Source organism: Strix uralensis, chromosome 19 (assembly GCF_047716275.1).
Source record: "Strix uralensis isolate ZFMK-TIS-50842 chromosome 19, bStrUra1, whole genome shotgun sequence".
NCBI lineage: Eukaryota > Metazoa > Chordata > Aves > Strigiformes > Strigidae > Strix > Strix uralensis.
In genome coordinates, this window is record NC_133990.1 from 16,163,012 (window position 1) to 16,186,044 (window position 23,033).

The 23,033-nt window shown below is 47.2% G+C and overlaps 1 protein-coding gene across 4 annotated transcripts in view; it reads right to left on the minus strand.

The window, feature by feature from the left end:
- Nucleotides 1–23,033, minus strand: part of RPTOR (regulatory associated protein of MTOR complex 1) — a 157,234-nt gene that overhangs the window by 38,082 nt on the left and 96,119 nt on the right. For 2 of the 4 annotated variants that reach the window (XM_074889553.1, XM_074889552.1), the window contains exons 14-22: nucleotides 17,998–18,072; nucleotides 17,313–17,378; nucleotides 16,480–16,671; nucleotides 15,117–15,257; nucleotides 13,126–13,243; nucleotides 11,569–11,709; nucleotides 10,974–11,132; nucleotides 4,236–4,354; nucleotides 3,832–3,900 (exon numbers count right to left, since the gene is read on the minus strand). In XM_074889553.1, coding sequence (XP_074745654.1) covers nucleotides 3,832–3,900; nucleotides 4,236–4,354; nucleotides 10,974–11,132; nucleotides 11,569–11,709; nucleotides 13,126–13,243; nucleotides 15,117–15,257; nucleotides 16,480–16,671; nucleotides 17,313–17,378; nucleotides 17,998–18,072 — 1,080 coding nt within the window. The remainder of the gene's footprint in view (nucleotides 1–3,831; nucleotides 3,901–4,235; nucleotides 4,355–10,973; nucleotides 11,133–11,568; nucleotides 11,710–13,125; nucleotides 13,244–15,116; nucleotides 15,258–16,479; nucleotides 16,672–17,312; nucleotides 17,379–17,997; nucleotides 18,073–23,033) is intronic. The other 2 variants (XM_074889555.1, XM_074889554.1) reach the window with 1 other exon arrangement.

Sequence of the window (23,033 nt, forward strand, 5' to 3'; positions counted from 1 at the left end):
TCTGGAGCCCAGGCAGCTAACGAGCCTTTTATAAGTTAATGCCTTTACAAGGCAGAACCAACAGCCAGCGTGAACAACAGTGTCTGTCTTTGCACACAAAGCCCACACGCGTCTGCTGCAGAGAGAAATCCGAGGCGCCGGCGCTTGGGAGACACACTGCCCTCTCCTTGCAGGAGCCAAAGGCCTTCTGAGCTGACCTCACCCCTCCCTCCCTGCCATGACCCACCGAGGTTTCCACCTCCCTCGCCCTGATGGGCTTCGAGCCCTCCTGACCAGCATCTGTTTGGCTCCAGAGCGCAGGGGCGGTGATGCTGGTCCCCGCGCAGCTCCCCTACACTGCCGCACGCACCTGGCAAGACAAGTGCCCTGACCTCCGGCTAGCCCGGCTGCCCCCTGAGCTAGCCACCTCGGACGAGACAGGCTCATTTGATGTGTTATTTTCCTCCTTTTCATATGGGGGTGGGAGAGGATCGAAAGGGCACTCATCTCTCTGTCACTCAGGAATGCAGCGGGAGCAGATGTTACTACATGGGGCTGGGGCAGACAATCGCACCATGAGAATGGAAAGAAGGTAGAAACAATTTAGAAACTAGTGGCATATTATTATTCAAAACTAATTTTAATTAGTCACAGAAGGCTCAGTTTTAAGAGTCTCACAGGGAGGTCTCTGCCACCTGAAACGGGTCAGGTCGTCTTGTTTCACAGCAGAGGGACAAGGTCAGCTAACGACAATTTGCTGAAGGGGTACACAGAGGAGTGTGGCAGACAGCCTCCCCCTTCCCAGGAAAAATAAAAAAGCAATTTCTTTTCTGAAGGCAGCGAGCAGTGTGAGGGCCACAGTTCAGTGATATGACAGTGTATTTTGCTGGAGGCAGCAGCTCCCTATTTCCTGGGGATTTGCTCCTCTGCCAGTCAAATCATCTCTTTTCAGGAGGGGAGATGGCAATCCATAATTTTGCAAATTGAATCCAGGTTAAAAAAAGAGCACACTGTCAGAATGACTTGCTCATGCACAGAAAAGCCTGTACCAAGGAGTGATGTCGTGGAGGAATAACTCCTGGGATAATTCAGCCTCAAGCCTTCCATTAGAAACAGCTGGATGAAGCAACCTGGGAGGAAGCAAACTCTCCTTAATTACCTGTAATTTCAAAAAGTCTTAAAAGGCCAGTGCTAATGACTGTGTCCTTTTTGTTTGTTTTGGTACATGCAAAAAGCACATTTTGGATTTTTTAAAAGATCAGGCTGGGAATGAGAGTTGTACCATTCCAATCTGCATCATAAATATAAATCACAACACAGCCGCAATCTGTGTGAGAACTCGCAGTGTCTAATCAGCCCATGAAATAAAGCGGCACATTTCACATCCAGGAAGCATGCACGTCTGTGCAACCTACTCACCGGCTGCTCAGAAAGACATCACCCTATTTAAAGACCACTGGAGCTCTCCTGGAGATGAAGATCTACATTCGTGGCTCCGTTAAAAACATGGAACAGGACTGGTCTCATTTGAAAACAAAAATTCTGCTTTAAATTCACGCAGCGCCTCGCAAATAAGCATTTTACAAATGCAGACTCATAAACTGAACTTTTGCACAGTCACAAAACTGGCAGTACTGGCCCCGTTTTACTGCAGGGGATTACGAGCGTGGCAGTGGCTCCTTCTCTAAGCTCTGCAAGCACACGGCTCCCCACGTGCTGTCTGACCACCCGGCAGGGCAACCCAGTTACACAACTAACACCTGCCCGGTGCAAATTACATTTAAACACCATAAAGACTTAAAGCCCAGAGCTTGGCAACCTTTGGAGGCGGAATATTCAGTTGCCCCGCGCTGGAGGTGCCGTGCAGAGATGCTGGCCCGCGGGCTGAGGCCCTTCAGCCACGCAGTGTCGCCCAGGTCGCGGCGCCCTGCTCCGTCCTGGGAGTGTAAGGAGACTGCAGCTGCCCAAGTTCCAAAATAAAGCCTCTCCTTCCCTGAATTTTGTATTAATTAGAACAAAAGGATTAAAACCCCAGAATAGTCAAGTGCTTTACTTCACCTGAAGCAGTATTTTTAAGCAATAAACTTGTGTTTTTATTCAGTGGTGAAATTCAAACAACAATATGGAAAATGCATTGCTTGCACATGCTCGGGAGGACCCGTGGGCAGCATCCAGGCTGCTCCCTTTTGCATCCGACAAAGCTCCTTTAGCACCAAGGAAAGATCTCAGGAAACAGTTAACAAAAATGTAATTGCTACTGATTTGCATTACACATCAGACAACTCCTATAACCCGCCTGAGCTCTCACCAGCAGAGACACAGAGTTCACGCTGCAAATCCTGGCAGCGCCACTCACAGCAGGAGCTTTGTCCATAATGAAATGAATAAAGGCTGGATCATAACCCAGGATCTGAAGCCTTAACTTCCGTTTTGGTGGGGTATTAAATAGTTTAGGGTGGGGTTTTTTAAATAAAAAAGCCTTTTTAGCAGCCACCTGAGCCAGGTGGTACTGGCAAAAGCAAAGCCCACAGTATCACGAAGTGCACAGCAGTCAGCCCACGCTATATGGAGCTGCCCAAGGACAAATTGCATATTTCAATACTTTCCTTATGGATCTTATGGCTAAGGCAAAGAAGAACAAATCAGTTCTGTGCCCTGAAGCATCCCCAAACAAATACCCTGGTAAATGGGAATGTTTCTTTCATTGTTTTGCAAAACCATTTGAAAAGCCGTTGCCTTCCAAAGCCAGGGGCAGAGCTGATGTCCTAGAAGCGGAGCACGAGATGCAGGACACCCACCCACTTGAGCTTTTGGACTCCATTCAGTACCAAGACCTTTAGGTCCAAACTTGTCAGAATCAACACAGAATTTACCAAATCAGCCGTAACATTCACTGTGGGTATCACAACATAACGACCTGCTGGCTACGCAGCCCCCCAGCCGTGCTCCCGAAGACGTCTGCAGGGCACGGCAGCATCTCTACTAATACCGATTCTCCTTCCACTAGCACAGGAGGAAACCCTGAAAAAATATTTAAGACAGGAAAAGCAGATCTGGTTCCTCTTTATCTCTCTTTTAATCCCATAGTAGGAGTAACATTTCATTTTGCAAAGAGCCTTCCAGAATACAAAACCGAAATAGTTTCATGCATCCAGAGCAGGTAGAGGGAAATGTTTCACCTTTTCTTATTCACCTCACTTTGGCATCTCCGCCCTGACAGTAATTTGTTGTACACCTGCATCATCAGGGAAGGGCTGATCTCATTGCCCCCACTGTCAAAACAATTCTCTATCCCAAATCCCAGACTTTACCACTCACTGACACATACACTTAAAACAAATAAGAGTTCAAATAAGTAACTATTTTCTCAATAGAAAATCAGATTTAAAAGCAAGAAATCTCTAAGGCATTAAAATGGTAGCGCACAATGCTGGCATCTCTTACTGCAACTTTATTTAGAAGCCTAAGTCTGAAGATTTCAGATTATTCACTGGAAACCATCAGTAAGAGACGTCACCTTGCATTGCAATGGCTCATGGGCTGGATGCTAGAGCAGCTACAAAGCACGTGGGGAGGGCTGCGCTCAGCTGCCTGACACCGCCGACCGGGGCAGGAGGAGGAGGGCGGCTGGTGAGAAGATGTTCTGGGGTGGCCTGGTGCTTCGTTTCGGGTGGAAGGCGAGGGTGCTTCTACAGCTCCCCAAGCTGGCAACTCTGAATGAGCGGCGATGGCAGCCTCCAGGGACATCTTGTCACCCTTGGAGGATGAAATGTGATGAGGATGGTGGTTTAGGCGGGTTAGGCCTGGGTTGAAGAGGTGAGTAGTGGCAGGGGTGTCTGCATGCTGACTCACATGTACTAGTTCACCTGGATTGGAGAGCCGTTGTGGCTTCAGTCTGCAGGCCAGTCCCGCTTGCATAATCTAAATCAGTTTGCAAACGGATAATTTAATGAAGTATATTTAAGGTTTCTCCCAGGGACTGATCTAGATAAGTAGACTTCTAAACAAGACCTACTGTCTAAGGTCCTAATTTATATCCTAAAGCAATCCCAGGCCCTCCCCCATTTATTGTATTTTACCTGATCACAGGTGTGCTTATCTTGAAACATTAAACGCTCCTTCTGCAACAGATCCAGACTCAACTAGGCAGAGCCCTCCAACGGACCTACTCAGCTCAGTCTGCCTACACTTTGCCTAAGCATGAAAAAAATTAACGTACAAAAACCTCACAGATACGCAGGAACGCGAAGGCATACCTTGTAGGCAATGCTGTTGAGAACTTTCATAGCCAAGTCGGAGACATCAGGATAGGGGTCGGCAGCTAGGTGAAGCAGTACTCTCCAAATTTGGGTATAAACACTGTTGAAACTCACACCTAAAATAATAAAAAACAAAACAAACCAAAGCCCCACAGCACATGACAATCCATCAACTCAAACTCTTTGATCTTATGTGAGAAAATTCATTAGAACTCCAAACATCATAATGACATCTAAGAAAACATCAAGGGAAGAGCTCAAAAACACCCTACATGGGCATTTTGTCTCTGTTTTGTCTTTTTTTGTGAACTCTGCAAGGGCTTGTAAAGTGAAAGTGGGAGAAAACAAAATAAATTAAAGACTACCTCGGTAAGCTTCAGTCAATTGCTAGTTTTCTAGGCTCCTGAAGCAAAAAAATCTGAAAAGGCCAAATGGATAACGTCTTTGGACTTCCTGAACTAAAACACTAAATGGTATAAAACCACCGTTACTGGCTTGTATGTTTATGGTTCTTTTTATTGATGTTTTAAGCATTAATACTCAGCTCGAATGTTGAGGGTTTTATGTATTCTACAAATTTACTAAACATCTGAATGTTAAAAATGAAGCTTTAGGACCTGCACCTTTGTGAAGCAGTAAGTCTAGCTGAGTCCTTCCTATTGACATTTGTATCAATTCCTCAACTGCCAATTTGTTATTTAATGAGAATATCTGCTGTTTGGTATTTCAGCAGAAGGGACTCATAGATTCAAAGTACAAATCAAATTAATAACCATTTGCAACAACTGACAAAATTCTGTGAACATTTTATTTTGCTGCTTTTAGGCAAATCTTTAATTTGTTATTCCTTCTTCTAACCCTCACAACGTCTAATAGTTGTAACACTGTCACTTGGGAGTTGAGCCATTTGGACAGTATTAAAGTGGTTGCACTAACAAAAAAGGAACTAAAATAGGGATTTCAGATGAGTCACAATCAATGGTAAATGACAGAGCAAGCTGTTACTGCATTTCCTTTCGTGTTTCTGGAGGCATCTAAATATAAGGTGTTAAGTTAGGAAGAAAGGGTTCCTTGGACAGCACGCAGCTTCTCACCTTGCGCAGCTGCTAAACCTGATACTCAAACCAACAGAAAATAGACTTGGACCGTCCGGTTTTAAACTCTGGCTGCAGAAGGCAGGTAACGAGCTTCAGGAGTGTGTATGCTGCACTGCAGCCTTGCCTGCGCTAGCCAAGGCAACCGCTCTTCTGCCAGAAAAATTCCCCAGCACGCGACAAAGCGTTCTGCAAAACGCAGAGGCAATAACCTAACTCCATCCTCTGCAAAGAAAAGGCGCTCTCACTCAGTTGACACCCAAAGGGTTTTCCAAGTGGGGTCTGCTTAGAGTCTGAGGCAGCGATCACCCTGGTGTTGGTGACGGTACCGCTGGGACGCTGGCTGGGGGCTACCTGCACCACAGACACCTCCAGCCAAGCCCAACCTCGCCAAGACAGTCAGGTACACAGGGCCTGACAGAGATACAACAGCGGTAAATTCACCCGGGAAAAATGAGGACGTTGATCATCTGAGAAAGCAACACCAGCTGTCAAGAGGCAGCGGAGTCGAGGGGCACTGATCTGTCACGTCTGGGTCACGGCAGCTCTGAGCCCAACGCGTACGAAGTCGAGGAACACGGGAGCAGGGCACGTGTGAGCTGAGCAGAACTGAACGGGGCAGGTTCGAGTTCAGGTTTTGACCTTGGTTATAACAGGCAAAAGTCGTTTGTCTTTTTCAGAAGCTCTTTATCCACATTTAAATAAAGAAAATGTCAATACACGATAAAGGCTCCACTGAGAAGAGGGTTGGGCCTCCCGACCATAAAGGATGGTGATACAATGCTTGTCTGTCTACGCCAGGCTTCTGACCATTTAGGTTTTATTTTTGCAACTGCCATGTTCATCCTGGAAGCCTCTATTACCAAGGAAAGAAAAAGGGGAGGGGGAAGGATAAAGAACAAGAGAGGGAGAGAGATGAAGTGAAACAAGCTGTGGGAGGCAAAAAAGCCCCAGCCACCGAAGCAGCTAGCCAGGTACTGTCATCCGAGGTCTGCTCAGAGCTCTACCTCCTACATGTGGTCCTGTGCAGAAGTTACATAAGGACCGATGGGAAATCTGAACGGCTTGATTTCTTTTAGAGCCCTTGAAAGACAGTAAAAGGAAAGGGAGAGAAAGGGGGAGCGAGAGGGTACCCACCAGATTTCCCAGTGTCTCTGATAACCACCTCACTCGTGACGCAGTCACGGAATAAAAACCCAACGACGTTTTTTATACATCTAAGCATCATGAAAAAACAGATTCAAAACAGAACTGCGCCAGTGCAATTCCTCATCCACTCAGCAGCCTTTGAAAAGAACAGAGGGAATTTCTACAAAGGCATCTCAGGCTCAGAGCTGGTGCTCGAAGGACCGGTCCTTTCTTCTGCCACCCCCCCGCCCATGTTAGTGTTGTTCACTGCACTGATTCAATCGAGTGACACATCTGACATTGCTCCTCGTAAAAACCCGAGCGCTGAGGCAGCGGGATAATGGAAGGCAGCAGAGGTGGCAGGAGGAACAGCAGCTTGATTTCATGTAATGGACTAAAATGCAAAAAATATCCATGAGATGCAAACAAAGAGCCGAGCAAGGGGGACGGGGTGTTAATCTAAGCAGACAGCTCTGTAATTAGTCAGACTGATTCAAAGCTGGTTAAATGGACCTTGCAGTATAGATTTACGTTTACAAAATGATTCCTCTCTACTAAGAATGTCAAAAATAAATTGCCTGCCTTTACTGACGGCTTTGATTTTCTTTGCATATGCGTAACTCTTGGTTCAATTTCACAGCGAGCATCACGCAACGGCCCTGAGGCAGGGACCTGACTGAGGCCCCGCAGCCGGGTCCTGAGCACATGAAGGGCAGAACCGTGCTGGACACAAAAATGACTGCTAGTGTTTTTATTTATTCTTTTTGATTTGCCAGGCTTTGCCAGGGTTTCCTTCTAATCCCCTGTAAAAATCGCTGCAGTGATTTTAAGCGTTGATCTCCGGAAGAAGGTGCAGTCCCCTCCCCGCCCAACACAGCAGCAAAACCAGACCAACACTGGCCTGTGCTGCTGCACGCCTCGGGCCAGGGCAGCTCCTGCGCCGCGGGGAAGGGCAGGTTAAGAAACCTACAGCTGAAATATTTCAGACTGAACGGTACCGAGGACTCAGGTACCTACAATCAACACTAATCCCACCTGCGTTGTTAATGTGTGTCCCACAAGACTCTCCTCTTCCCACGAGTGACACAGAAGGTCCTGGGAGAGCTACTCGGGTGAAGGGAACATCTGAAATCCCGATGGCTCTCTGAACCGCACTTTGGCGAATGCAGACAGCAGCCTGTTCCCCGGAGGAGCAGCAAATCAGCATTTCTTGCACAGACCTGACAGGCTGCGAGCTGGTTCCTTCACACGGGGCCACGCAGAGGGGTTCCCACACACTCCAACCCGACGGCGATTCAAACGGCAAAGCACGAGCTTTTCATGTTTCAGCAGAAACAGAAGCAGCTCATTAGGAAAAAGTATGTTCCCTCAGAGCAGGGAACGTGCCCCTGGACCAGGGCTGTCAGAGCCAACATGAAAGCAGCCCACCATGACCAGGCTCCACATCAAGCTTCCATTTCCAAACCCCACTCAGATCCCTGTATTTTGCTACTATGCAAGTTACTATTTATAAACAGTGCTGATTGACCAGCTACTTCTCACTGTGTCTGTGCATTTAAAAATATTGCCTAGTGATAGAGAAGGAGGCCCTACCTGTCCCCACACTCACTCTCCTATTTGCTGTGGTTCACTGTCCTCCTACACCTCCTGCTCTCCTCATCCTCACTGCAGCAACCTCCCTCTGTCTTACTTTGAGGCAGCTCTTCAGGACGGATCCTGCGACACAGCGAACAGTTTTCTGACCCAGCCTCTCCTGCTGGAAAAGAGAACTAGTCCCCAGCATTTCGTCACTTCCAGATTTGTTTTCCTCCTCCTTTGATCATTCCTTAACACAATCATTCCAGCGATGCTCTCTGTAGGACAAAGACTTTAATCATGCAGTTGGATATGAATAATCAGCCTCAAGGTATGCAAAACCCCCATCTTAATTCCTTCCGTTGTCCTATCTTTAAACTAAAAATTTCCAGGACACCAAGATTAATGACTAGTTGTATGGAAAAAGCAGCAAAGCTTAGCTTCCCATCCAAAGTGATGTCTTTGTTAACTAACCAAAACCTGTCTCTTGCCAGCTTGGAAACACGGGCCAGAAATAAATGTCTCCTCTGGTAACAGGATTGTCTGGCCAAGGGACGGTCTGCCAGGAAACAGCACACCTAGAGCAAGAGCTGCATTTGGGAGGGGCACTCCATGGGGCATCTGGCCTACAGCTCGCTAGGAAGCCGTTTGTAAAATGGCACGAGAAGGAATGGAGAGGTTTTCCTCAAGTTTATGGGAAGAAATAGATCGTATGATGCCACAATGCCAGAAAAGTGGAGAGACTGATCTAGAATAATCCTCCAGTTCTGAAAATCACAAGAGGAAGAAAGCCCTGAACATCAGTGAATCAGCAGAGCACAGAACACAGAATTAAACTGTGGTTGAAAATTTCTACTTTTATGATTACAGACAAGATTTCTGCTTCGGTTGGAGTCTACCCTGCGCCCAAAGCACCCTCCTTACTGCTCTGCCCATCTCAACTACTTGGCCGAGTCATTACTGCAGAGCCAAATCACTGTTACTTCTTCCAAAAGACACAGAGTAGAGCAAAACATTTCTTCAGACGAGTTTATCACCCAGGTGGACTCCTCTCCCAGTTACCCCACTCCAGCTAGCTGCAGAGCAGAATTTTATTGCACACTAAAACTTTAAAGAAAGGGGTTAATTGGAGCCTGGGCCGGCTGTGCAGCAGCCGCAGCGCTGCTGAGGGTGGCTGGAGCTGGTGGCATTTTGAAAACTCTTTCCTCGGGGAGCAGGAGAGCACACTCTGGAAGATGGCGATTCTTCCGTAGAAATGGAAAAAGCCTGGCTTTCAGCAGGCAAATGCTGAAGGTAATGGGATTCTGTGTGAGTTATGAATTTTAAACACTTCTATAAGCTCTGTCGTTTCCAGCTGGATACGAGCTCTTCCGATTGAATAGGAATGAGGGAGGCTTTGGAGAACTGCTCTTTTTGTTTCCCTAGGTCTCCCTCACTCATCTCCAGCTCATCTCTAGATTCTTTTCCAACTGTGTGTAAAGCTCCTGTGAGACACACACAAGTCATCACAGTGTGCACCAGTGGAAATGAGCAAACTCAAGTTCTAGCTTAAGATGGAGAGAAATCTCCTAACGTTCCTGTCAGGCTTTAGAAGACCCAATTTCATCACCTACAATCAAAAGCAAATTAATTGATCAACACATGATTTTAAACCGCCACAGGGGCTCAGGAATTACAGCCCCAGAATCTTTCAATTCAGGAGAGCCAACTCACTACTACTTCTTCCAGAAAACACAGAGCAGAGCAAAATTCTGCTGCAGTCAAGGCAAGTCTATCACCCAGGTGGATTCCTCTCTGAGTTACACCACTCTCTTTTCACTGATATTTGAAGGCTAGAAAAATATGGGCACATTTACTGATTACAAAGAAAATACAGAGACTTTCCCCAGCATCTCTCTGCAGCATGCTGCATTCCCTGCTCCCTGGAAGGAGGCTGTTCCAAAAGCTTCTGCCTGCTGTCTGTGTTATCATCCCAAAATGGTTTAGGCTGCTTGAAAAACTACAGCTAGTTTAAAGCAATGCTATTGTAGCAGTCAGACACGACTGGGAAAGGTACTTGAAAAACAACTGAGTTGAACTAGCTTAATATAAACATTCCAGTTTTGGTCTATAAAAGAAATGCAAATAGCCCATTACACACAGATCAGCCATGCACTGCATAAACACGAGCCAAATCCCCCTTCCTCCTCTGCTACAGCACCTCACTCTGCAGAGTTCACTACCCAGAGAGGCAGGCACCAGGAAAGGGACTGTTGAGTGGTCTTAACAAGTTCAGTGCTGTTAGTGATGTTAGAGCTGCTTATCTGGGAGGAAATAATGAAGAGGGGATTGATTGGAGGCAGCGGGATCAGCCATGGAAGTTTTTGCACAAAAGCAGGTTTCTGTGAAACACTCGGTCTTTCTGCTTTTAAGACACAGTCTGGGATTTCTTCTTTTTTAAGTCCTATTTTAACAATGTACATACAGACCTGCATAGGAAATGAGCTAGGGCAAGGCTCCCTTGGATGAGTAACACCATGATGTGCTGGACAGAAATACAACCCACGTGAAAAATACCCAGGGGAAGCTGGTAGTGCCAGCGTGTCCAGGTGCTAAGGCCATGGGGCGGGGAGTCCTCGCTTTCATTCTCTCACCAGTGGAACTGCAGTGGATGTGAATTCCTGTATATGCCACATTTTTGTGCTTAAATTCCTGACTGTTGTCCATCGTAGTGAAGCTTACAGCTGGAGCCAAGAGCTCTCATTTCCAGCCCCTCCATCAGAGCAGGAGTGACTCTGCACGTAGGCTGACCAGACACAGGAGCAGCATTTCTGCTGTTAGCAGAAGATTTGTTGGAGTAAGATCTAGCAGGAGCTAAGATGCAAACTTTCCACAAAAGCTAGTGCAAGCATGTGAAGAAAGGCGACACTAAAGGAACGGTAGGAGAGTCTTTACTCACCTATTAGTGAATTCAGAGAAGAGTAAGAGCTGACTCGTCTCATCTTGTCAATAGTCTCAAACGACAGGATATACTCTTCGTTCTCAGGGCTGCCCAAGGTGCTGCTGGCGCTGCTGCTGGTGCTGAGATTCCCAGGAGAAAACGCAACAGAGCTTCCAGCTGCCAAAAGAAGAGGGCAGGTGCTGAATCAAGAACTGGTGAGAGAACGATTTTTACCCATAACAGCCCTTTCCTAAATCCTGCAACACTCAGTGAAGGTGTAGACAAATCCACAACATCCCCTTTTAAATACTGAATGTTTAAATACAGAGTAAGCATCAAGGGGTCAGAAAAGATTCAGTTAAAAATCCATGTTAGGAAGTTGGAAGGCACCTTTTTGGTCTCCAAACACTCAGAAAAATCAATACTAATGACCAGAAAATTGAAACTAATTATGCGGGGGCTTCTCATCGAAGCTCTTGGAGCTGGCAGCTGGATCATCTGGGCTGAAGTGTTGGTTTCAGCTGGTGTTGTCTTGCCCGGGGTATTCTCTAGCTTCAAGAGGGGGGTAAAGAGGAGGTAAAGAAAAATCAAAGCATTTTGAAATCTCTCTTACATTCTTCATTCAGGCTGAGGTTCTGCAAGGACTTGTTCAGGTTCCTAGCTGTGGTAACTGCTCGGATGTTGCCGTAAGAGCTGACGGACCGCAGCCTCGGCGTACACGGACCATCTCGCACTGGTGTCAAACTTCCACCCTCTGTGGATGCAAAATTTACCAATTATAGATGTAACCAAAGCGATTGCAGCCTTTTGGTTATATCCCAGCAAATATGTAACTAAAATACTACCAATATGAACAGAATTTAGTCATTGCCCTTTAAGCCAAAACAGAATGAGGCATGACAAAGGATCCTCTGTGCACATAATCAGCAAGGAATATGTGTCTCTGCTGTTCAGGCTGTGATTTTGTTTCATCCAATAAAACCAGGTGAGCCGAGCCTTGCCAGTGCCTGCAGACTACCCAGAGAGGCACAATGACTCTTCTCTCCAGGTCGATGCTGGGCCTCTGCCCAGACACTGTGCTAGGACATGCTGCTACAGCAGACGCCATTTAGCAGGCAGCATTTGTGGGCTTCTGGCTGCTTCTGCTCATTAAAAATCCAGTAAATGTTCTCATTATAAAGAGTGATGGAAATTCTGGTTTCCTGACCAGGCCTAGTTTCAACTCATATTTCACCTATGACCTGGATGCTTATGATTTCCCAAACTCTCTCATTTTCACTCCTGAAGACACACTGAGTACCGTTTCATTTCGCTGCAGAGGTGGCTGCATTATGGTGGCGGGGCCAATGCTTCCAGTGCCTCCTACTTATAAATACTTCAGAAATCTTTTGGGTAAGGAAAAGCACTATAGAAACTGCATGCAATGTTTATTTCCACCAGCAAAAAGGACGAAGGCAGAGAAGTTTATTTTCCAATATGATTTAGTCACTCAGACAATAGGGAGATTAAACTACTCATTGCAGAGACAGCACATGCTCTTGTCTCCAAGTTTCCATTGCAACAGTCCCATTATCCTCCAAGATTTCCAACGTACTTAACATCTAAAGAAAACATGAGGTTAGCAACAATGTCACTAGGGCTTTTCATTCCTCACATAAAGCAACAGACACAACACTAGGGATGGGACCGTAGGCACAGAGCATAAAGTTCTTTATTGCTTCTTGTCTGGTGCTTTACAGTAGCAAAGAGTGTGGTTGGTTCATTGTTGTGTGGCAAAGCTTCTCGTTAGGTCAACATGACACTGAAGTTTCAGGGATAATTTGAGGGGGGAAAAAAAAGTCTGGTAAGCCTGAGTATCGCCTTGATAAATATACTTTAATCTTGATCTGAAGGGAATCCCTTTGAATCTGACAGGCTGTTCAGGCTCTACAACTTGCTGGTGAGCTATGGCCATGTTTTAGGCAGAGGATGCACTTTTCCAGTGCAATACATCACAGTGCTAAACAGACATTAGAGCTACCCACCACGTCACTCAACTCGGGAGCGATGGTGCTGTTTGATAAATCACCACCCCCAAGAATTTCATTGTGTTGGGCAAACTCCTTAAATAAAAGTTCCCAAGTGCTTTCAGGCTATACATTTCCTGCCCGCACAAACACAAACCACCTACCTGTGGCAGCTGGAGAAGGGAGAGGGTAATTCTTCTCTTCTTCCATGAACTGCAAGGCGACGGTGCAGAAATTGCTCTCATACTGAACAACCAGGTGACTTAGAGCCACCACCAGCTCCTAGGGGAAGAGCAGAAGAAACAGGTATCTCGTGGTTATGTAGGTCAGAACGATATGGTCAGTACTGCTGATGTTACTGGGTTATTATCCAGACTAATAATTCTCCCCTCATGCCACAGGGATGAACTAAAACCCAGACCACTCTGTTTCAAACCTATTTCTTCACATTCTTTTATACCTGACCAGGCTCCCACTACTCTCTGATTCTGCCCAGTACCGTCCCGCTGACGCAGGGTCACAGGAGGTACCGAACTGGTACTCCCCTGCTCGCCACAGCCTCGCCCGCCAGAAGCGTTTCCCGCAGAGCAGCAGCGAGAGCTGTGCCGAGGGTCAGCGCCCTCAGCCCCGGGGGGCACAGCCCGACCCTCTCCCTGGGCCGCGCACGGAGCGGAGCTCTTGTCCTACAGCCTGTCCTACGCCTGCCCTGAGCTGGGGGAAACAGGAGCTGCCAGGAGGCCCCTGGGACAGGGCTCAGCTCCCCCACGAAGGGCCCTGGGGTTCAAGTCCCGCACTGGGCCATGGAGCCTCGTGCTGACCCGCAGCGTCAGCAGCTACCGGGAGAACGGTGCTGCCCACCCGCCAGGGATCACCGCTCTGTCCCTTCTCACAGCTGCAACCTGAGAACCTGAATTACCAGGGTGGGGTGGGGAGGAGAGGGGAAGGTCAGATCCTCAGTGAGGTACCACAAACAGGAGAGGTGGAGAGCTGCCTTTGGTTGCTGTTCTGTTCAGGGGACTAATCTCCAAGAGGGAGATTTATGAATCTCAAAGAGCATATAGTGTGACATGCAGTTCTCTCCTGAATTAAACTGATTAAATGCTGGAACAAGACAACGAAAATTAATCCTCACAACGTCGGTGACAACTGTCAGGGTACTGATGTTCCAGTTAAGTAAACACAAGCATTAGGACACCTAAGTACACCATCAAGAACAATCCAGAACATCAAAAACTATTTAACATACTACTGATGTACAATGGCGCATCAGAAATTGTACTTCTCGAAAACCTGAAGAATTACTTTGCCTGTCATCCGTCCCTGTGGTTCCTAAAAGCAGCAAGATCTCTTTACTGAACAGAGCTCTCACGTTCTCTCCACAGCACTCAGTCCCTCTCCTCTTCCTCCCCTAGGACTGCCACATACTCCATGTTTCTAGCATCATACTATTTCATTTAAAACCTGAGATCCTGCAAAATTCTGCAGTCAGAACAGTAATCAGCAGAAGAGCATTAGTAGAAGAGTAGCCCAGCCAGAATTCTCAGCATTTTGTGCACCTGAAAGAGGCTTCAGCGTAAATGCTCTCCTTCCTTATCCCTGCCTTCGCATTCTCTTTAAATTAAAAAGCAGGATGTAAGAATTCCCACAAAATCCTGAGATTGTTACTCCTATTTCAGACATTAGTGGAATACATGAGCTAAATCAGAGGTCAGTGTTAAACAGCAGAAACATTCTGATCTGAACGACAATCCTGTCCACACCTGGACACGATGACGTACTACACTTTACTTGCATTACTCCTGTCAGTAGGCTCCTTAGACTGCAGAGGAAATGAAATGTTGCAGTAGCACGTTGAAAAAGGACAAGTGGGTAAAACAGCGCCCAGAACGCTGCTGCTACCGCGCGCTGCGTCAGGCTCAGCGCCGAGCCCTCCGCGCCCAGCCCGCAGCCCCAGCAGCCGCCGGCGTCACGGCTGTCGTCGTTCGGGCGTATTCCTTCTCGGCAGGGCCTGAAGTTAAAAGACTTCCCGATGAAACAGATACTTCCAAACAAGTCAGATTCATTGAAAAGTCTACTAAATAACGCACGCTGACTAGGCGCAGCGCAGAGCTCATCAGCACGAAGCCCCGGGAGCCGCGCGGCCGCCTCGCCGTACCTTCCTGACCATGGGGCTCCCGTCGTTGATGAGCTGGGCCAGCATCATGGCCACGTTGTGATCGATGGTGGTGGAGTGGTCGGTCCGCTCCGCCGAGTTGCCCACAAACGTTCCCAGCGCAAAGACTGCAGCACAGCGAACCTGGGAGACACACACATTCATTATTATTTTCCTCTTGTCTCCAGCCTGAAGTTTGCCAGTGGGATTTCTTTATCCCCACAAATGGCATCTCTGGAAGCCTGGACTACTGTGTCAGGTAAATAGTGAGGGTTAAAGGGAAGCCCATGGAGAGTAAAAACCAAAACAGATTCAGCAAAGAACTGAGTTTTAAGTATTCACAGATGCAGGAGTATATTTAATTTCCCAGAATACTCTGTGACCTTCCCATGGGTGATTTTTCCAGTTGCCTAGAATATTAATTAACAGGAATAAGGTACAGGGGGAGTTACGGTTGGGATGTGAATCTCTTTAATAAGAGTGCTGAACTCCAGTCTCCAGGTAAGGGCTCACAGAAAGACAGAAGATGATGGAAAAAAGAAAAGGAGAAGACAGCAGCTCAAATCAGGGTAAACTTTGCCAGATCACACAAGGAACAGAGGGATCAGATGGCCTGGTAATTGTTCAGCTTGCCTTGGCAGGCTGCACACGGCGGGGATACGGTGCAACCGGCAACGGCAGGACGTGCTTCCCAAAGCGGAAACACTGCGGCTCCTCCAAGAGAGGAGGGGTGTGCCGGGAGGACCCCGCACGCACGCGCCCGGTAACGCGGGGGAAAGATGGGGCCGGGGGAAGGAGGTGGAGGATGCAGGATAGAAAGACTGAACGTAAAGGGGAATCTAATCTTCAATCCCCACGCGTTAGCAGTGGTGTTATCTCCAGGCTCACTTCTCCCACCCGCGGTGTCATTTCCCCCAGGTCTGTCAGTCACAGCCAGGTGACGCGCGAGAATCGCTTCTCTCTTGTAGAGTTTGTCACAATGGTAAAATACATTCAGTTAAAGATCTATTTTCACACACACCAGGAGAACAGTTTTCATACTTGGACAAAAAGACAGTCAGTTTTGGAACCACACTTTTAACGAGCTTCTGATACGCGAAGTAAGCAAAACCCGTGGTGTTTCCTAACTCCGGAGCCAAGGTTCCGGGGCTTCGGGCTGTATGAACCCCCCTGCATTTCTGTGGTTGCTTCTCTCACAGGGCTCGTCTGATTTGCACCGCCTTGAAGAAACAGCAATAAAATCTCTCTTTGAACCAGTCACAATCGCAAAGCTCTTGAAGGCCCCAGGTTTGTAAGTATTTCTGTAGCCCTCTGCCAGAATTCTGACAATTTCAACTGGCGTTTACTTAAAAAGTTGGATTTTTACCTCTGGGATTGGATCTGAGAGGAGACTGTAGAGCTTTTCATGAGCGCTGTCTCTCACGCCACACCACCTGGCTGAGTCAAAGTTCTGCCAAATACGTCCTAAACAAATGGCCACCCACTGACGCAGAAGAGGATGTGGATCATTTAACTGCTCCAGGCAAATAGCAATCAGGTTTCCTTGAAGGCAAGCTTCCTAAAACACAAATCAATGCAATTTATTTCGGATGACAGCTTCCCACCTCATCAAAAAAGAAGATTATTTCTGAAATTGACAGGAAATCAAGGGAAAATAATTATTCAGTGGTTATATACTGATTTTGTTACAGAATAGCATTTGGAAGCAGCATGAAGGGAAGGTCAGCTACACGCTGCTGGAGTTAGTTAAATAGCTGAGCATTAGAAATGCTTTTTGTAATGCATAAAGCCTGGTTTTTCCTCATTGGAAATACTCCTTGCACCTGTCAGAGCCCCAGAGTTTATGGCTCATTCCATATACCCTTCCCAAGAACTATCACAGCCATCCAGTTTCCACTTGACAGGCACTAGGCACCATTTCTGTAACAGCACGTCACTGCGCTGCCTGGAGGGGCAGTTGTGGAGTGACTCGTGTCCTTAACCTCCACGTCCAGGTGCCACGTACATAATGTGTTTGTCACACCTCCAGGGCAATTTTTCTTTTAATCCACACAAAAATAACGTAAAGCAACCTTCGATTTCAGTTCTGCAGTTCAGGGTTGTGCTTTAACGCAAGCCAGGACACTTTTATCAAAGTAAAGGCACAAGGCAGAGAGGAGGGAGGAGAGCATGAAAGAGAGAAAGGATGCTGGGACTCACCTGGCCAGTGTTGTAGTTGTTAACAATTACAGCCAGGATAAAAGCCGTCATTGTCCTGTGTTCAGCCTTAAAAAAATACACGACTAATTGTTATCTAGAGGACAAGTCAGAGAACCACTACAACCCATGCTTTCTGAAACATGAGATTATTCTAATCTCATTTTGTATCACATTCAAATAACAAGAGCAGGGAAAGAAAGCTAGAATTTTCTTGTCATCTAGTCTTGTCACTAGTTACACCTGAGACACTTCAGACTGCCGATACGATCCTCCCAACCAACCCCCGTCCCTGCTCTGGGGGAGGCACACAAATACCTCTTACAGGAAACCGCAAAAAAACCTTTGCAGAGGGAATTACGAAAGCTGCAGCGCAATTAGGCTGCCCCTGCACCCAGCCGCCATCGTCACCCCTGAGTCATCTGCGCTTAGACAACATTGAACAGGTCTGCACATTCTTGTTGGGTTTGGCTGTCTCCATCACACAACCTGGCAGGAGCCTTCTGAAGGCCCCTGGTCACCAACTCCACGGCTCAGCAACGACCGGCCCGTAGAGCGGCAGGAGGCCAGGAGCTGGCGGTGGGAGGTTGGTCTGTGTGGGCACCAGCACCATCAGAACAGCAACAGATCAGCTGAGACAAGCTGAGCAAATGCTAGGAGAGTCTGAATAAAGATGACTTGTCCTTACTGGCATATAAGGATCTGCCAGAACTGAAAGGAAATACTTGTGACCGTTGTCCTTCACAAGGTCAGCTTGGCATGACTGAAAAAGGAGACAAAGAAAAACACAATGAGTAGTGCAACAAAAAAATACTTTTTCCTCCAATGATGTACAAGTATTTCACGTTATAATCATTTTTGTCAAATCTCGTTTTCATTTGAGAAGCAAAATAAAGCACAAGCCCTTCATCAGGGCTGCAACCCAACATCCCTGCAGGGGAAGGGCCGGCAGGGCGGAGCGGTGGCTAAAGCAGGGAACCCTCTGCCACCCTCCAACACCACGGGAACAGTAGCTGCAAACGTGACCTCCTGCTCAGGAGAAGAGGAAAACCTGACATCTCTGTCCCACATTAACCCTTCACCAGCATTTGAGAGCCACCAAAAGCAAAACTGAGGAGGAATGTGATTTTTTTGTTGTTTTTTTTTTTTTTTTTACATTTAACAGAATGAAAACTGTTTAAGATTGCATCTTCTAAAAGTCCTTAGTCTAATTGTCCACTTGATTTCCAATCCCATGTCAAGGCAATTAGGCTAATGTAGATGAGGTCTGTAGATAATTGCTGCTCGCTACCCTCCTGTTGCAGTTAGCAATCTCCCGAGCTACTGTCAAACCCTGGCCAAACCTGTAATGTCTGGAGTAAGCACCCTGACCACGTCACGGCCCCACACTGGCTACCAGGGGCCCAGCGAGCAGCTCCACTGCATGTTCAGCCACGCATGGGCCCTCCCGGCATGTGGCAGAAGCTGTGGCAGATGCTTTTGGGGTCCCCCTCTTCCCCCCGGCCTCACCCACAGCACTCCAGAGCTCGGGAGGTTTTTGGGTGAGTCTGGTCCCTGACCCTTCTTTCATAAATGCAGCAACCCCTTCCCCGTGATGACGGGAGGTGCAGTTTGATAGCACAGAGAGTCCCTCCTGGCTCTTTCTGTATCGTTGTAGCCGATTTCCCCGTTCAGCCTGGCAGCCAGGACCTGAGAGTATCCTGAGAGTGTTGAAGCACCGTCCTTCACAAGCAGGACAACTCCCGGAGACGGCCGCATGCAATAAACCCAGCACACGTTTCTCTCACACTGAGCGATTCCCAGTAAATCTGTAATGGTGGGGGGCAGAGGAGGAATTATTCATTCTTTATATATTCATTCTTTCTGTTCTGTCCAATCCCCTGCCTAGGTGGGACTAGATTTTGACACAAAGATTCCAACTCATCTACACAAACGAGACTAACCGCTGTATTACTTGCTCAAGCGCTAACGTGCATTAAGTCAGGAGCAGGCAGTAGCACCATCTCCTACACACAGTCAAAAACTGCAGAGCAACTCCACTGTCTTTAGAATCCTGTAAGAAGAATAATGCAGATTTTCCTGGAGTAGTATCAGCAGCGAAGCACATGGCGTACACCACGTTTTTGCTAACATACCAAGTCAGGCTTCAGGTTGACATATTAGGGTTAAACCAAAAGAAGACATACTACGAAAGCGAAAATTTATGGGAGGAAATATTGACTTGGCAATCAGTTTCCCCTGTGACTGGGGTTCTATTGTATGCTTCGTGCCAGAGACAGGATCATGTATTTTTTATCAGGCATAGAAGGTGAAGGAAGGAACTAATTGTTGAAAGGAGAGGGAATGGCAAGTCAGAGATGCAAGAGAATATTTTATTGCTGAAGGGAGTGAAGATGCTGTTCTTGGCAGACCAAAGAGCAGAGGGAATGGATTGATGCCAGGCTGCAGCTACGAGAGGCTTTCCTGACTTCTGTGTAAAGCTGCACAAAGACCAGGCTTCCTTTCCCCCCTCTTTTCATTCTTGGTGTGAATACTTTCTGCTCCTTATAAAAACCAATCTCTCTGCTGTAATGTAGGCAAACAGACACCGACAAAGAGGAGGCTGCTCATCTTCACACTACATTTATTGTGCTGCCACTGTTACTGAAATACCTGAGGCTCGAGGGAGGGAGGCAACTTCTATAAAGCCAGCATGCTTGCTCAAACCCTCCCTGCTTAGATCCTGGGTCCAATATGGAAACCAGCATCAGTAACACCTCCTCCTCAGGGAACAAGCAGCTACACTTGTGAATAATAATACAACATGACCAAAACAAGCTGCAGGCTTGGTGTGAAGGTTCAGAACTTACATAAAATATCAAGTTCCCAGTGCTGGGGAGGGACTGGAGCACAGATCTCCTCTCTCTCCTTAATGTAACAGACATGCTATGTAACTTATCCCTGAAAACCTCCCAAGTTCCTGGAATACAGCAGCACAGCCACAGCTCAGGGGTGTCCTGGGCAACCACGCTGGTCAGGGAACCCTCACCCCCGGGGGGTCAATTTTCCAAATTACCCTCAGGGAACACTTCACTCGAGTATTTGCATTAATCATAAGATGAGCAACGGTAGTCACAATTCTGCTGATGAAGGACTCATCTGGAAAGTAAGCCTGTTATTTATGTCACTTCATTGCTTTAAAAAGTCTGAGAAATGTTTGTTTTCTATTGTCTTCAGCCAATTCTTTGGAGCAGCAAGATCTCTTTTTCGCTGTCCCACTTCAGTACTATTCACATTTTCAGTACTATTCACATTTTCAGTACTATTTCACGTGCAGGTTTTTTCAGTCTTGCTTAAATTCCTGATTATAACCCTCATTACAGGTGGGAGGATTTTTTTTTCCCCTTTAAGTATTTAAGATTTAGAATGTGCTGTTTACCAAACATTATTGATGTAGCGAATTCTTGACCCAAACTGTATTTACAAGTGTTCCAGCCATCTCCGTGCGGCAGCACACAACACTACTCCTACACCAACCGACACCTGCCCGACACCTACAGCTGGCAACTTTGAACCAGCACTTGTTCTGCAACGCTGCAGGTGGGTTGTCTAGAAATACTCCAGCAGGCTTCAGGCAGAGGTGACTAGAGCCCCCAGTGAATGTCCTATGAAAAATCATCTGATTATCCATGGAATTAAAGCAGATTAATCTAAATATTCCCATGTTTATCAGGGACACCTATATATATCACACACAAACAATTCTGTCTGAGGTGCAGTGTTTCTATAACACTGTTGGTTTATCCTGTAATTTTTATGACAAAACACAGCTCCTCACAGCACACCACGCCTGCTGAAGGTATCAGCCGGACGGCCACACGCGTCCTGCGCTGCTGTCCCACGTCAGGACACCTTCCCCTCGCCTCCCTGCCCAAAGCCAGGGAGGGAACAGAACAGAAATGTGGTCTTAGCAGGATATTCTGCTCCCCGGGGCACCAGCGAGCCTTCTGTAACTTGTTCTCAGTCACATCCAAATGCAAAGAGGAACGAGCAATCAGCTGAGCTCCAGTCCTAATGGAAGTAGTTTCATCAGCTACAGCCTCCCAAATAAAATACAGGTACAGGGGACAGCAGATGAAGGAGAGAGACAGCACTGTACAATTATTGTGAGGATGAAGACTATCTGGCAGAATGCTTGAAAATAAACACGCTCTCCTGTGCCAGGGCAGTGGCTTCTGCCTGGGCGATGGCAGTGGCAGCCACCGGCCCAGGGCCGAGCCAGGCAGACGCCGGCCCAGCGCAGGCAGAGGCTCGAGCCCCCAGACCCACGCGCAGCACTAACCCTACAGCCTCTCCCTGCAGCCCAACAATTAATTCCTGCACCTACCCTTGGGTCTGCACCACCTGCCTGTGGGCTCACAGAGCACCCCCCTGCTGCGGTCACCCCTGCCGAGTCCTGGAAAAGGCCGTTTCTGAGAAAACGACGCTGACACGCAGTGCGGCTCCGCACGGCTCAGACGGGTCACAAACGGCCGCATCACTGGAGCAACCAGAGCACCAAGAGAGTGTCTCTCATCCTGGAGCACGTGGATAACAGTCCAGTGGTTCATTTAGATAAATTCACCCTCTGGAAACACAGAGGGTTGGGGAAGAGGAGCAGGCTGGAGCGTTAGAGAACTCGGAATCCACACGACATGCATGCTGAGAGACTGGCTTTTGTTAAACTTTGAAATTGAATTTGTTTCAAACATCCATGGACAAACCTTGTGTCAGCAGAGGGAAAAGACATGTCTGTACTGACATTTAGCATGTAACGAGAAAGTATTCTTTTAGCTTCCGATACGATGACAAATTCGTTCCCTTTATGGTGTGACAACTGGAGCCACTGCCTGTCCCCTCCCTCGGCAGCATTCACCGCACTTCCCTCCTGCGGGTGCCCCCTCCTCCCTTCTTGCTTGCACCACTTCTTTGTGGAGCTGGTGAGGGAAACAGTGCAAAGAAATCCAAATACAAAAGTTAGGGGTATTTTTGCTGTCGTTCTGTTGTAACGCCCAGCCCAGCAAATGAGTGAGGCACTACAAGAGAGCAGGGGCAGGAGCAGCACGATGGTGGCGGGAGTGGGGAAGGAGCCTCAGAGCAGCGGCAGCACCAGAGTGAAGGATGACCCGACACTCCGCGGAAATTATACATGAGCCTGCTCCGAACCATACCTGGGGCTGAAGCGTCAGCCATGGAGAAGCACACATCAAAAATAAGCTTTTCAAGAGCAGCTGTAAGATGAATAGTTTTCATTTTCTTTGCTTTCCAAAATCCTCTTAGGATGTTAATGAAAATAGATTTATAAAACTAAACCTGACAATGCTAGATCAACAGTGGGGAAAAACTCCAACAAATTCAGTATTATTCTCCCTACTAAAATGGAAGAATTGTGACAAAAATAAACCCCCCAATAGGCAAGATGCAACTTCTACAAGCAGTTCAGACAATTTCCTATCAGCTTATAATCATGCCTACAATTACCTGTCCGCATCACTCCTAATAGTTTCATATTGCTCGACTAATTGCACCCACAAACCACGGAGTCATATATACGACTATACAAATTTATCTGCAATTACTTACTTGCTTAATTATTTATTTTAAACCCCACAAACAAGAGCTCTGGCTAAGGGCATCTTTAAAAATCAGGGCTCAGTTTTTAAACCTCATCTCAAGAGGTGCCAAAGTATTATAGAGAAGAGGAGA